Genomic DNA, 15,645 nt, shown 5'->3' on the forward strand with positions numbered 1-15,645 from the left:
AAACATTGATCCTGTGAAACGTCAAATAACGATAAATTGTAAATTCATATAAACTGGTATAAATACAAAGAATATCTGCCCAGGGCCCTCAACAGATATCATAACCTGGAACCAGGAACATTGTCCTGGGAACAATGAATAGTGAAAAAATATTATTATTATTATATTTTTTATTTTAGCAGTAGTATTTTTAATAGTGCTGTTAAACGATTAATCGCATCCAAAATAAAAGTTTTTGTTTACATAATATATGTGTGTGTGTACTGTGTATATGTATCGTGTGTATATATAAAGACACACATACAGCATATATTTTGAAAATATTTACATGTATATAAGCCTGTAATAATACTACTACAAATAATAAACATTATTTTAGTACTATTAAAAAACTAAAAGTATTACAATAATAAATATTACAGAAGATATATATTATTATATTTTTGTATTAGCAGTAGTATTTTTTTATATTAATAATAATAAAACTATTTTATTATTATTAAAGATAGGAAATAGTATAAATGTTATAATAAATATAAATTTATTTTATAGTTTTTTAATGTATTGTTTTTATTATTATTTAAAAAAACAGTAAATATTATAATAATAAATATAAATATGATACACATTATTCTAAAAAATAAAGCATATTTATAATAATAATAATAATAATAATAATAATAGCATTTTTACAGTATTGCAGAATATTTTGGTGGTTTTGGTTGTGTGTAAAATAAATGTTTTAAACTCTGCCTTTGTCAACCAATGTGTGGTTTATTTTTTGTCAGTTTGTGCGTCACAATTAATTATGTTTTACATGTGCAGTGATATTAAGTTTATTGTTTTCCACAGTTCTGCTCCCTGTCTTAGTGTTTATGCCACGTCTTTGAAAATAAGCCTTTTCATGGTATACAGTATATGCCTATTCTGAGGTACTTTCTGTAGCAGTGCAAAGACCCCACATTTATTCCTGGGACCCCTGATTTCAAGGCACTTTGGTTCTGAAAACGTCTACTGTTTACACCAGTGCTTTCAGTTCAAATTATTCAGCCAACTAAAAATCCAATTCACCAAAGAGAAAAGAATCAGTCATTTCTGTGGCAATCTTTGTTGTATCACATGCCCGTCCATATGTTCCAATCCTCTATGATTTGGCTCCGTTACGTTTCAGAAAAATAGGTCTCGCTAAACCCCTCATTGTGCATTCTGTGTCCAATATTTCTGTGTAATTACGATCAGTGGACCATGGCCGTCGTTTATTGCAGGGGTAATGTGAAAATTGGCTCTGTGAGCACATTTTGGAGAATACTACTCTCTTACTGTCCTTTAGACAGATCTGCGTGTTAGAAAATGGCGCTGCTAATTAGACTATTAGTTCTCATACGCTTCCAGCTTCTGTCCATTTTTGACCAAATTTGTGGCCTTTGAGTGAACGGCGTATAACTGGTTATTTTCAAAATCAAATTACAATGATATTACATCACTGCTGAGGGGGTTGTTATTTTTCTCGAAATTAGATTATTTCATGTCTCGCGCAGCACTTTAAAGAGCTTCTAAATTCATAACGCAGATGTTTCGCAAATTACATCAGCAGACGCTTTGACACCGAGCCATTACGGCCAATATGTGAATGAATAGACTTGCGTTTCCATGCGATCTGATGACTAAAGGAGCCTCAGGAGAACATGGGGTAGATAATGTTCCAGCCGAAAGATAACGATTGGCTTCTTGCCCCTAGTGACATCATCCTCATGAGTCGGCAGTTCTGTGCACCGATAATGCTGAGTCATTTTGTTCTCTTCTTTCTGTCTTCCTCAGATCTCTTAGTGGACATGCTGGGGGTTTTGGCCAGCTATAGTATCACAGTCAAGGAGCTGAAGCTGTTGTTCAGCATGCTGAGGGGCGATGGAGGCGTGTGGGTGAGTTTTCTTGCAAAACAGACTTTTGCCCCTTTTCCATCGATGCTGGATGCTGTGGTTTCGGTGGCTGTTAAAAACAAAGAGCTACTTTGAATGCTAGAATATGTTTTCGAAGCTCATAAAAATCTGCAGATCATTAGCTAGATCTCCAACAAGCCCAGCCAATGATCTCCTGTCCTCCAGTCCTCCCCATGGGCGCCTGTTTGTGGTTTGCTGTGTATCGATTTCAGCTGTGCTGCCGTGGTTAAGGCTGATGGACAGGTTATTGATTGGCTCAAGAATGGCACAAGATTGGCAATAATTTATTTATGACTTCTGTATCTTTTTCTCTGTTTTCAAAGTCTTCTCTCATTATAACACGTTTCCTTTCATCCCTCTCGCTCACTAATTACAATGTCCTCTCTTAATTGTTCCCTCCTCCATGTGTCCTGTGCCTATAGCCAAGACACGCCATTAAGCTCCTATCTGTGCTGAATCAGATGCCTCAGCGGCATGGCCCTGACACCTTCTTCAACTTCCCAGGACGCAGTGCGGCGGTGAGAATCTCCCACACTTTTTACTATAAAACGTATGCATTCCAGGGTTTATAGGTATGAGCATGAGACTTGTTTCAGAATTATAGAACTCCAACAATGATAATAATAATTTATCATATGGCGTTTATATCTCAAAGAGAGTATTTTAAATATTCTACATTTTTTCTGCACTTTGTCAGGTTAATATACATTTTTCATTTTTCTTAAGCACCAAATTAACAGAGTGATTTCTGAAGGATCATGTGACACTAAAGACATGAGTGATATGAATAAATTACATTTTAAAATATATTAAAATAGAACACCGTTTTGATCAAATAAATGCAGTCTTGTTTTTCAAATACATTAAAAGATCCTAGCAGGCTTTTAAAAAGTAGTGTATATAAATTATATATTTATGTATACGTTTGAATTTATACATTATTTTTACTGAATAATTCATGTTAAAAAATACATGCCTCACATTTCTGCCCTCTACCATCCGCATGGTTTCCTGTAGCCTTTCACTGCAAGGGCATAAATGTTTTTGTTTTGTACAAACTGAGAGAGTTATTATCTCAAATTATCTAAAAATATAGTCTGTGGTAATCAACGCTATGCCACAAATGCTGTTATTAGAACGCAAGTATTTAACCCAGAGTATTACCAAGATCGAATTTGTACAAAATGGTCAGTTGTTTATATATCAGCTTATTCTGCAAATTATATTTTCATTGTTCCTATGATTGTGCAAATTTGCATCTTCTAATTTCCTTGTGTTTTGTGCCCCTGCAGGCCATTGCTTTGCCGCCCATTGCTAAGTGGCCTTACCAGAACGGATTCACTCTCAACACGTGGTTCCGAATGGACCCACTCAATAATATCAATGTAGACAAGGATAAACCATACTTATACTGGTGAGTATAATGTATGTGACACATTAAGGATGTGCAGAGGTAATGGTACAGCTTAATGCTGACCAGTCGCCAGTCATTAAAATGTAAATGCCAGGACTGATTTCAGAGCAGAAGCTCTGAGCGACCTAGACCAACACCTGTGAGCCTCAAGCTTCTCAGCGTGGTGGAAACACAGGAGATATGTGCATATGAAATATTATATTACCATTTCTGTTTGAAGTGGTAAGTGTCTCTACAGGGCTGGCCCACTAGAAGAGACCGCTAATTTAGGAGTGATCAGCCCTGCCCTATTTTCCAGTTACCAAGAAAAGCCTGCCGTACCAGAGGGCAAACTAGATAAATTCACAAAATTCCTAAATGTCATAGGAGATTCTCTGAAGAACCTCTGGCTGTTTTTGAAAATAAACCAGCATCGTAAACTGGAGATACCTTGCAGAGTAGCCTTGAGGATCCTTGTTAGTTTTGACCTTTAATTGAATGTCAGCGCTACACTTTAATGCCGTATTCTGCACTTCTGTAGCATTTCATTCTTTGGTCTGGTTTTGATGTTAGTCAGGGTTTCTTGCACAAAAACACTCGTAATCCCCTTCAAGATACCCCGAAGGACCTACGGTACTTGTGGAGCGCAGTTCCCATTATGCTCTGTCAAGAGAACGGATGATCTGTTGGTTTACTGTGTTGAAGGTTGCAGACAAGTCCAGCAAAATGAGTTATTAGTATACATAGATGTAATTTAATTTTACATGCATATTTCCTGTACCTCAACATGCCGCTAACTGTGCCAAGGTCACGAGTTTGATTCCCAGGAAAGAAATGTACACATGGTCCTACAACATCAATTGTATCACCAGGAGGCCTTTTTGAATATTTGTAACGGCTAATAAAGTATATCCTCCATGTTGGGGTTGCAGTGTTTGTACACTATTGAGGGAGGAGACACTGAAGGTACAGATTACCACTTCAGAAGTCTGAGGGCCATTGACCTCGCTTAAATCAGCATGTAATCCTGTTTTCTGTTTCTATGTTACCGTGGTGAGCTCAGCATAGAATTATGTAGCCGTGTAGGCACAGAGCGAGAGAAACGGCACCGCTTTGAGGCCCGACTGATAGCCAGTCACCTTATCGACAGCAGCCAGCGCTCCCAGCAATCTCTGCTGCCAGTGACTCAGTCAGCCATGTTTGTTTTCCCGCCAAGAATAAAGCCTGACATTCTTCCTCCATATTTTTACTGAGTTTTCACATCTGACTATGAGAGTTCAGTTCATTTTTCGTGGAAAACGTGTTGAAGTCAGATTGTTCTGTAGCATGGTCTGAATAATAAAGAGTTTGAGGCAGGACAAATAGAAGATTAAAGTAAATAGATGATGGGGTGGCTTTTGTTGACTCATATTAGAAGAAAGCCTGTGGAGAGGGCAAGTTGGCATTAAAAATGTAAAAATATTGTTTCATATAGCCAGGTTTTGCATACTTTTGCCATTTTTTTGCTTTCTCTTTCTCTTTTTTTTTTTTTTTTTAAATAAAATAAGTTCTTTCTCTTTCGTTTGTCCCCTAGTTTTCGAACCAGCAAAGGGATTGGCTACTCAGCACACTTTGTGGGGAACTGTTTAATTGTGACATCACTGAAGTCAAAGGGGAAAGGCTTTCAACACTGTGTGAAGTACGACTTCCAGCCTAGGAAGGTGAGTTTCGACCCGTCTACACACATGAGTAGACTAGACTACAGTGGAGGGTTGAACAGTGTTAAAGGGGCCATATGGCATTGCTAAAAAGAACATTATTTTGTGTATTTGGTGTAATGCAATGTTTACGCAGTTTAAGGTTCATTATTTTCCACCTACCGCACATTATTGTTGCTTCTCTCTGACCTGCATTTCTGAAACACATTGATTTTTACTAAGCTCATCGTTCTGTAAAGGCCAATTCACACTGCATAGACAAACGCCAACAAACTAGTCTGTTGGAGTTTGTTGGATCAGTGTTTTGGAGTTTGTTTTCACCCGACTGAACATGCTTTATTGGCGTTTGTTGGGTCGTGGAATGAACAGTGTGAAATGATTTTCCAACAAACTCTGATGTGGCCACCAACCGTTTCCATGACGATGCGCATATTTCACTTAAAGCGTGCTCCACCCACAGCCTCTTTCGTTTTATCCACCGTCTTTTCAGGCGAAGAATGACACGCAAAGACATTAATAACAGTAAAATTTTTATTGTGCTTACAGGAGCATCGGTTTCGTCCCCAATCAGACTTTCACCATCTACACCAGACGCGACCCTGATAAAACAAACAAACAATAGAAGCCCAATAGAAACTCCAATGGTTTCCATTAAAATACGCTTATAAACCATTAGCTTTTTCCAGTAAAACCATTACAAAAAAATCATTTTTGTAGTGTTTGGGGCATTTTTCCAATAGGATTTAACATCCCACCAATAGAATCCATCACGTACCAGTAGACACCATTATAGTTTCCATTAAAACCAATACAATTCCCATTATAACCATTAAATCCATTACATTTTCTATTGCGTTTTGGGCAGGGTTCTATTGTTTTTTTCAGCAGTGGTGCGGTGCGACTCGACAAAATACAATAGAGGTTCTATTGATTATAATCAGTGACGCTGTCTACACTGGATGCATCCGGTGTAGACACGGTGTTACTTGACTCTGTTACTCTCTAATCTGTGACTCGAAGTTTGTTGGGGCAGTTTGAACAAGACAGTTATTTTTAATAAAATTCTAAATCCAACAGCCAACTGGAGCCAACTTGTTTGTTGGTCAGTTTGTCTGTGCGGTGTGAATTGGCCTTTAAGTGCGGTGTGCTCTGATTGGCCAGCTATCCAGTGCGTTGTGATTGGCCAAATATTTCAAGCATGTGACAGAAATGTTACTCCCCTTACCATATTTGGAAACACACAGCGTCTCCACCACATGGTGGCAGCAGAAACAATACTACAGCAAGAATAAAAGTTATGCCTTTCTTTGCGTATACATTTAGGCAGTGTTACGCAAATTTTCCCACATAGTGATGTAGATTTGTGTTAGAATGAGGCGTTTTAGGAAGGCATGGACGAGTCTTAACTTTAAGAAAGAATATCTCTTTGGGTTTGAGACTTTAATCTTTGCGACTTTATGGATCTTATATATGCACGAACAGTTTTTAACACTCCAAAGACAAAAGAAAACATGAAATCGTGTCATATGACCCCTTTAATATATGGTCTTTTCCTTTATTAGTGACATCAAAATGACTTTTATTTAGGGGGTTTGATTTTGAACTAACTTTGTTTTTGAACTCAAGATCTTCAGATAAATTTGGTTGAGTAGAGGCCATTAAACCTAGCAGCCACATAGCTATGCATAAATAACGCTTGAAAACCTTAGCAACTGCATAGAAATCTAGATATCTTTTCTTTGACAATTTTGGGTAATTGTATCATTTTAATTGTGCATACCCATTTATGATGCCATAAAATGGAAGATCACACTATTTTGAATCAATATTGATCTTATTACAAACGATTTATTCTTGCATAAGTTTCTTTTTGTTCTTTTTCTTTTTTAATTGACCTTGTAATTTAAAAAAAATCCAAATACCATAACTTGCTCTTCTAGTGAAAAGAGACTTTTCTCTGGTGACGAGAGAAGTGTAACTGCCTGAAATTATTTATATATATATATATATATATATATATATATATATATATATATATATATATATATATATATATATATATATATATATATATATATATATATATATATATATATATATATAAAATCTTGTAGATTATTTCTCCGTCTCTGAGAAGTGAACGAACAGGCTATCTGCACAGAAAACTGGATGAGCCTCTAGAGGGCAGCAGCTGTGTTAAACCACACCTGTCTGTCTCTGTCTGTCTTTATCTTTGCACAAATTTGATGTCTCTACCAAGTCAGCACTACTTGAAGGCCATCTAAATTGTTATCTTGTGCCCAAAAGAAACAAAGAGAATTCCAGAGGGATTTATTCCCATAGCACCTTATTCCTTTTTAGTACTCAGGATCTGTCTATTTAGCGCTCTTACTTTGTTTTTCTTTTTTTCCCCCTCTTACTCCGAGTGGGCTGATACAGCAACATCTGGTTTTTGATAACTTGGCTCCTCTTATTGTCCCAGTGGGATGGATTCGGCTCAGTCGCACGCGTTGTTAAATGACAAATGAAAATAAGTTTGGCAAGGGATTTTTGAATATGATACCTCATCCAGTCTACTCACAGAAGAGGACAACAAGGGAGTGTTGTGTGCCAATTAGAATTCAAGCTATACCCCTTCGCCCAGACACACACACTCGCTAGTGTGAGAAAATGTGTACTCGGCCTAACAATGAACTTCACAACTCACCTAATTAGTCAGCACTCTGTTCTGCTATTGAAACTGTGTGTGGTGGGACAAAAGGGCTGGATTTTAATCAACCACTTTGTTAGTAACTCTTAAATTTATATTAAACTTCCTTAGATATTAAAGAGGGAAAGTATAGAGCAAAACAGGGGATCAGGGAGGATTGGAGATGTGAACAAAAAGAAAAGTAATTGAATTGAACTGAGCTAAAAGATCTATCCAGAACTTAAATGGTGTAATTGTTATTGGTCAATGGAGACCAGCAGCTCAGAGGAAAAGTTTGGAAACGGAGGACTACTCTAGGGCTGTGTTTTTGGGAAATCCAAAGCCCTGTCTAGACAAAGATGACCCTTTCTTGCATTTATGTAAAATCTTAACTGGCATTAAAAGCTATGAATTCTCAGTTACGGGATGGATTTTTGGTCTAGCAGATTTTAGCTTATTCTTTTTTCCCCACTGTCACCCCAGCTAATATTGCCTTACGTTTTCATAAGATGCTAGGAAGGTGGAGAGGATATTTGGGAAATTAGGTCTTTTGAGGAAGTTTCCACTAAATCTCCCCAAAAAAAACGTCCCAACAAGACGGGCCACACTTATTTCCAGAGCTCATCCATAAGGACCCTACAAGAGCTCAGTTTTTTGTTTGAATTACGGATACATGGTTGACACTTTTGCGTGATCAGTGTTGTCGTATTCCTCACTGGAGCGCTTTCAAATGTCAGGGCTCTGATCTTTAATTCATATGCCAAAACAGCTTTTAGCATTGCTGCCATCAAACAGAATGAGTCTGTTTCAGTAAATTTAGCTCTCGGTTTAGAAGCATGTAATGAGATTGTTTTATGTGCTTGATCTAAAAATTTAACCATTTTAATTTTGGGGCCGGGTCATTTCCACAGAATTTTTTTAGTCCAAAGCTTGAAAGATTGGTTCAGTATAATTTAAGCTCTATATGTAGCATGCCATCAGTTACCACAGAAAATAAATTCCCTCATTCCATTGCGTTAACATAGTGGAGTGGACGCCAATGAGACAAGGCATTACTGAGGGTTTTTCTTTTGTTAAAGTGCTTTGGATTTAATTTGCTTGTTTTTGCAAATAATTAAATTTTGTGGTAATTGATGCTGTCAAGACTAGAGCATTATTTATTATCAATTTAATATTGAATTCAGAATTTAGAAATCACTCAGTTGCATTGGGCAGGCACTAATATAATCTAATAATAAATAAGTAAATAAATAAATGAAAATAAGTGGGCCAAAAGGCCAAATGAGTAGCTAATCCAATGGAATTCTCCAAGTGCTCCTGATAACCAATCCGAACCTAGTGGCCTGCATAATTTTGTGGACGAAATGGTCTGTCTGGATCATGAAATGCATGATTTTATGAATTTATATGCATACAAAATGAAATGTACCAAAACAGTATTTCATGATACAGACTGATCCTTTCATCCACGAAATTCAGAGGAAAAAATGTCTAAATTGCGAGATGTTTATTCAAAATTGTGAAACTCATATAAACTCATAATTATGAGAAATAAGAAATGAGAATTGTGTGCTATAAATTTGCAGTTCTGAGAAAGTCAAAATTGCAAGATATTAACAATTCTGAGGATTTGTTTTTCCAAATTATGAGATTGATTCAAAACTGTGAGCTATTGAATCATGATTGTGAGAAATAAAGTCAGAATTGAGGGCTATAAATGTGCAATTCTGAGATAAATCTGAATTGCGTGATATAATCTCGTAATTATGAGAAATAAAGTCAGAATTGTGTGCTATGAATTTGCACTTTTCAGGAAAATGTTTGAGATGGTGAGACTTATAATTACTAGAAATAAAGTCAGATCTGCGAGATATAAACTCAGAATCATAAGAAATAAAGTTAGAATTGTGAGATAAAAAGTCACAATTACCTTTTTAGATTTGTATTATTCTGTGGTGGAAAAGGGGCTTCCATAATGAACACTGTGTTTACTACTCTACCTTTTACATACGCTTGCCTGAGTGAGCTGTGTGAATATTGAATACTTATATTTTTGACTTCCTGTCCTCTTCTACAGTGGTACATGATCAGCATAGTCCACATCTACAACCGTTGGAGGAATAGTGAGATCCGTTGCTATGTCAACGGCCAGCTGGTTTCCTACGGCGACATGGCATGGCACGTTAACACCAATGATGTAAGTGTTTGTGCTTTTCCAGTGCTTTTACATTCTCATTCTTTTTCATACACAGCCTCAAGAAGCACATAACCATCCCAGCGTTGCCAAAATCAACTTCTTCAATTTCTTCAGCTTTGGAAAATATTGCACCTGTAGGGTCCAAATGACATTTGATTAGATAAGGGCTTGTCTCTGTGGCTCAAAGGGATATAGATTAGCCATACACCTTTTTCCCTTAGGCAAATCTTTATAGTATATTACGTATAGACTAGCTGAAGTAATTGAGAACAAGATGACCAGAAGATAGCAAGTAAACAACTCCAGAGGGCCTTTTATGAAAACTCTCAAGCAGCCGAACTGATAAAAAGCTCCACTTTTGGTATCTTTCTTCTTTTTTTTTTTTTTTTCTTCATTCCTTTATCTTGATTATCTCCTCTTCCTCTCTCCCTTCCTGCAGAGTTATGATAAATGTTTCCTGGGCTCTTCAGAGACTGCGGATGCTAACCGGGTGTTCTGCGGGCAGCTTGGAGCCGTTTACGTCTTCAGTGAGGCGCTGAACCCTGCACAGATCTTTGCCATTCATCAGCTCGGACCCGGGTATAAGGTATAAACCCTGAGATCACTTTTGAGAGAGCAGGGTGCTGTGCAGCTGTGGGATACTCTTTGCTGCTCGATTGTTGCAGTACAAAGTGGGCGTTTTGTGTTTGACTGAATACTTAGTGCCGTAATTAAACTCTGTGCTGAGAACATTCTGATGGATTAGTTCTGAAACTGACAGGCGGTGTAACATAAAAGCTCTTTTCCTAAACTCAACCTCACTGTCTGCCATCTAAACAGACACTTATTCTCTGCAGTTGTGTATGTGCTCAAATTAAACCTCTGAAGTGATTTGAAATGATCTACATGGGCAGCAACAGTCACACACACACCACTTGAATGCGGCATCTCAAACGAGTCTGATTTAGTGTTGTTTTTGTTAACTACAGCTAAAACTATTAAAAGCTGTTTGTTAACTGAAGTAAAGCTGAAATAAAATAAAACATAAATACTATTTGAAAAACTTGTTAGAAATGTTGCCTTGGCAATTAACTGAAATAAAATAAGGTGAAGTACCAAAATGACTCAAATTAAACCTTAAATAAAAATAATTTAAGTTAAATACAAAAACTGAAGCACATAATAAAATGACAAAAAATAAAAATAATGAATAAATGGTAATAATGCTAAAATAACACTGGGATGTTTCAGCAGAGTTTGGCATTTGGCCATATTGCTAAACTAATGATGCAAAATGCTGCAAAAATTAATAAAAAAAAAAATTGATGGAGCTATTATATACTGTTACTTGTCAGTATTGAATGCAGTATAAAGGTTAATACAGTTGTAGTACTTTGACTTTATTTAACGCAATGCATTCTGGGACTGCTTTATCTGCAGAGGATACATGCAGTGCTGATTTTAGGATTTCATACAGTAGTAAAAAAATCCTGTGCCATAATTTATTTAAAATACATTTATTTCATACTAAGTATACTTCAAATCCATTAACATATTTACTGACATATAAAGACTTACTGATATAAAATTATAGTTAAACTTTATTTGGAGTATTTCTTTATTGCACAATGCACATTTCTTAATATTATGCCTAAAATGTGTTTTAATATCACTATTAATAAGGATTGTATGATCTCTGTATAGTATCAGTCTATAAGTGTAAAAGATTTAAAGTAGATGAAGAAAACTTGCAATAGTACCACTTTAGCACAATCAAATATGCTTAAGAATATCTTTAGTTGGACTTCAGCACTACTTTCGCTCAATTGAAGTGCATTAAGCCCCAAATTAGTAGTTCCAAATAAGTTTAATATACCAAAAGTAGAATAATTGCAGGGTATATTTATTAAGCTCCTAAATATGTAAATGTATCTGTAGTATACTTGGCACAAAATAAATTTATTACAATACATTTTAGTGTTTTTGTTATAGAATATCAGGGAATTTCAAAAGTGTGCAGTCATTTCCAGTCATTTCTAGAAATTATTCTTTGTGATTGTTATCTTTTGCCAAACCTTTAGAAAAGCTGTCATGAGCTAGAGCTTGTTTGATTGATTGATTGATAAAAAGCTGTACACCCTGGCTGTTGTGTTGCATTCCAGTTTTCTGTGAGTAGTTGAGTGAACGGTGCATGTAAGGCTGAGACAACCCTTCCTGAAACATGGGCTGTGCTAAAGTACTTTCTCATTACACCGGCTGTACATTTCCCTGGCAAGTCTGTTAATAACACCTAATGTTCTCTCTTCTCTCTTTCTCGTTAATTAACCGGACTCTCACCTCTCAGACAGGCTTGTCTCTGGGGTCTGTACGCATGTGGGAGCTGATAGCTGCTTCTGCTTCATGGGCTGAAGTGTTTATGCCAAAGCAGCACTTGACATAGATGAACCCTTAAAAAATCCCTTCTCAGTACAGAAACGAAGAGGAGAGGATAGATAAGTAATGTTAACCGCTGGCTTATCTTTCTGGTTACCAAAGAAGAGCGTTGAGGGGAAATCCCGGCTGTCAAGTTTTTCTCTCCGGCCAAGCACGAGACTCCCTAATTTAATCTAAAGCTCTCAGGAAGCAGGGCTTGTTTACCCGGGTCAGATGATCTGATGATTATAAGCAGCTTTTGTTCACTTGTTCAGATGATGTTGTTGTACGTTACTGCTAAATGGACAGATGATTAACCGCATCTCTCAGTGCTAATCTCGGCATTGTTTTTTGCATCAGGCAAAGCACAGCTTATTTAGGCTGCTGCTTTGTAAGACTGAGTGATAAATATTCACAATGATTATAAAATTAAGCAACATTATATATATTACAATGTGCTTTTATTTGGTAAAGTTTATTAATTTTATATAAAGTAAGTTTTCTGAGGGCTAGTCATTAGGCTAATTTCACAATATTTGATTGAGATCATTTAAACTTGCATAGCAGAAACTGTGTTGGTCAGTTTGATTCATTTCGTGAAACAGTTGAAACGGTCTCTTACAAAGAATTTATTCAAAACTGTTCAATTTAATTTAAATCCTCACTTGCAAATGCACACTTAAGTCCCTGTGTATCACTTTTCATATATCTAATTATTTTAGTAAAAAAATTATTTTTATATTTGCTTCGTAATATTTATTTATTCGTTTTTAAATTAATGAATAATATTAGGTAAATAATAATCAAATTTAGGAAAATGTTGTTTGTTATATTGGTTCATATAAATGAAAGTTCAAAACTCCATTTAAGTGCACAAAAGTCCCCGTGTAACATATTTAATATATCAAAATGTTTAAATATTTTGTTTTGGTTAATCTTAAGGTAAATAATAATAAAATTAATAACATTTGTCATTTAAGTGAATATAAATAAAAGTGACCAAATATTATTTTTCCCTGTGCTTATTTAGTGGAAAATGTTCCTTAATTAATAAAACAAATATATAATTGAATTTAAAATTAATTTAATAATGGTTGTTTAAAATGTATTAAAAGTAAATATATTGAATATAATCATCAAATGAAATGGCAAAATATTTTGATTCTTTTTAAATATTTATCATCCAGTCATTCAGCCTTTTAGGATCGTCAGGCCGTTAACGAGATTATGATTATTAGCCCAACCAGCAGATTGTGTTAAAGAGAGATTATGAACCTGTTACATGTAACCAGGCTGAGTTCATTAGGCAGTGTTTAGTGTCAAGTTAAACCAGGATAACAGAGACAGAAAGTCTCTTCAGTAAATCTGAGAATTAAAAATGAAAGCATGTCATACTCTCCCTCTCTGTCTCTGTCTCTCTCGGCACAGAGAGTTAACTGCATCTGGATTATTGAGGGATTTTTAATTATTAATCCTTGCACCCACGCGGCTAAAAGTTCCTCGGCGCCTGATTGCAGCTCACTCCAACTATAGAAGAAAAATCAAGAGAGCAGAGAGTGTGGATTATTCATGGGCTGTGTGTGTGTGTTTGTCTGTGTGTGTGTGACGCTCTGACGCTCTATCACGAAGATGTCTTAAGAGACCTGATGTATGGAATGAATGTTTTACATTAATGATATTTTATTGCCTTTTTTTGCTTTAGTTTTTTTTACAGGTCACTGCTTTATTTTTACTAGTCCACTAGTACAAGTTACCTTATGTCTGTGTAGAATCAGCCATTCCTCCTGCTGTCACTATATTGAAAACATGCAAATGAAGTCATGTGATTCACAGTTAGCCAACACAGGCCCAGATCATCAACGAGGATCATCAACAACAAAAAATGTAATAGAATAAAACCAGTATTATGCTCACCTAGGCTGCATTTATTTCATTAAAATACACTAAAACATTATTATGATCAAATATGATTAGAATTTAAAATAACTGTTTACTGTTTTACTATATTTTAAAATGTAATTTATTCCAGTGATGCAAAGCTGAATTTTCAGCATCATTACTCCAGTTTTCAGTGTCACATGATCCTTCAGAAATCATTATAATATGCTTATTTGGAGATTATAAATGTCTTTACTGTCACTTTGGATCAGTTTAATGCATCCTTGCTGAATAAAGTATTAACTTCTTTGGGGGAAAAAAAGAAAGTATATGCAACATGTAGCAATAAAGGTTACAGATACTGGAAGTAATATGCAATATTACTGTCACATGACCTTATTGCATGTTCAATCTAACCTCTTGTACATGAAACCGTATGAATTAGGCAAAGATTAAATTTCAACCAGTAGTATGCTACACTGTTGTCACATGACCTCAGTAGATTGCATGATGGAACAAACACCATCTTGCATTGTCAATTTACTTTTATGTGAAAATGTCAACTTTTGGAAATCTGATCAAATAATGTGTGAGGGATGGTAGGAATTATTGATTGGTCACTCTTGAAATTAAGGTCAAGGGAAGTGCAGTGCATTGCATTCTGGGATTTAGTGAAGAGTATGCTCTGTTTGCTGCATATATACTGCACATTTTTGCAATTGTAGCAGGGCATTCATGCAAATATAAAATGCCCATGGTCTGCATAGTACACATGCATAATACAAAACTAGTATTAATAGAATGATAGCATGCCATGCCGAGTCATATGAAGCCGATTATTATGCATAAATTGTAACATAATTTATCTGGAAATTTGAGGCTATTATGTGTGCGTGCTCATATATCTATTGCTCATTTGGGTCCATATCTGTGAATTTGTCTGTGAAAGTCTGGATGTGAGTGTGTGTTGCTGCTGCAGCCGGTTGATGTGGTCCCTATACCAGAGGAAGTCCAGATGTCTGGTCAGCATGTGACAGCCAACAAGCTGCTCTCTGGCTGTGCATTGCCATGGTAATTAGCATGTGAGGTATGGGGCACTTGGCATTGTCGCAAAGAGAGCCGTCTGGACCGGCGACTGTGTGTGTGTGTGTGTGTGTGTGTGTGTGTGTGTGTGTTTGTTTGTAAGTTATATAGATCATCAGAGTGGATGAAGGCTCTGCTTTAATTCCAGTGCTGTTAGTCTCTGCCGCTGGTGCAGCTGTCCTCTCATGGGATTGTGAGGAGCAAAAGAGAGAGAGAGACAGCAAGGAAGAAGTGTGCTAGCTTTGCAGCATGGTGTGTCGAAGCAGTGACCCGATTCCCAGACAGCTGCTTGAGTTTGCCGGTGCTCCTGTGCCCTGTGTGACGGAGATGATGAATGCCATGTGAACGTGCCGGAACACTGGGCCAGATTACATATTGTG

At 36.3% G+C, this 15,645-nt stretch overlaps 1 protein-coding gene across 6 annotated transcripts in view; it reads left to right on the forward strand.

Annotated features, from left to right (window-relative positions):
- LOC306865383 (neurobeachin-like) overlaps positions 1 to 15,645 on the forward strand; it is a 116,879-nt gene that overhangs the window by 53,492 nt on the left and 47,742 nt on the right. For all 6 annotated transcript variants that reach the window (XM_079409947.1, XM_079409948.1, XM_079409949.1 and 3 more), the window contains exons 3-8: positions 1,819 to 1,919; positions 2,360 to 2,455; positions 3,230 to 3,351; positions 4,904 to 5,030; positions 9,794 to 9,913; positions 10,353 to 10,499. In XM_079409947.1, the coding sequence (XP_079266073.1) occupies positions 1,819 to 1,919; positions 2,360 to 2,455; positions 3,230 to 3,351; positions 4,904 to 5,030; positions 9,794 to 9,913; positions 10,353 to 10,499 (713 nt within the window). The remainder of the gene's footprint in view (positions 1 to 1,818; positions 1,920 to 2,359; positions 2,456 to 3,229; positions 3,352 to 4,903; positions 5,031 to 9,793; positions 9,914 to 10,352; positions 10,500 to 15,645) is intronic.

Source organism: Barbus barbus (genome assembly GCF_936440315.1).
Source record: "Barbus barbus genome assembly, chromosome: 47".
Taxonomy (NCBI): Eukaryota; Metazoa; Chordata; class Actinopteri; order Cypriniformes; family Cyprinidae; genus Barbus; species Barbus barbus.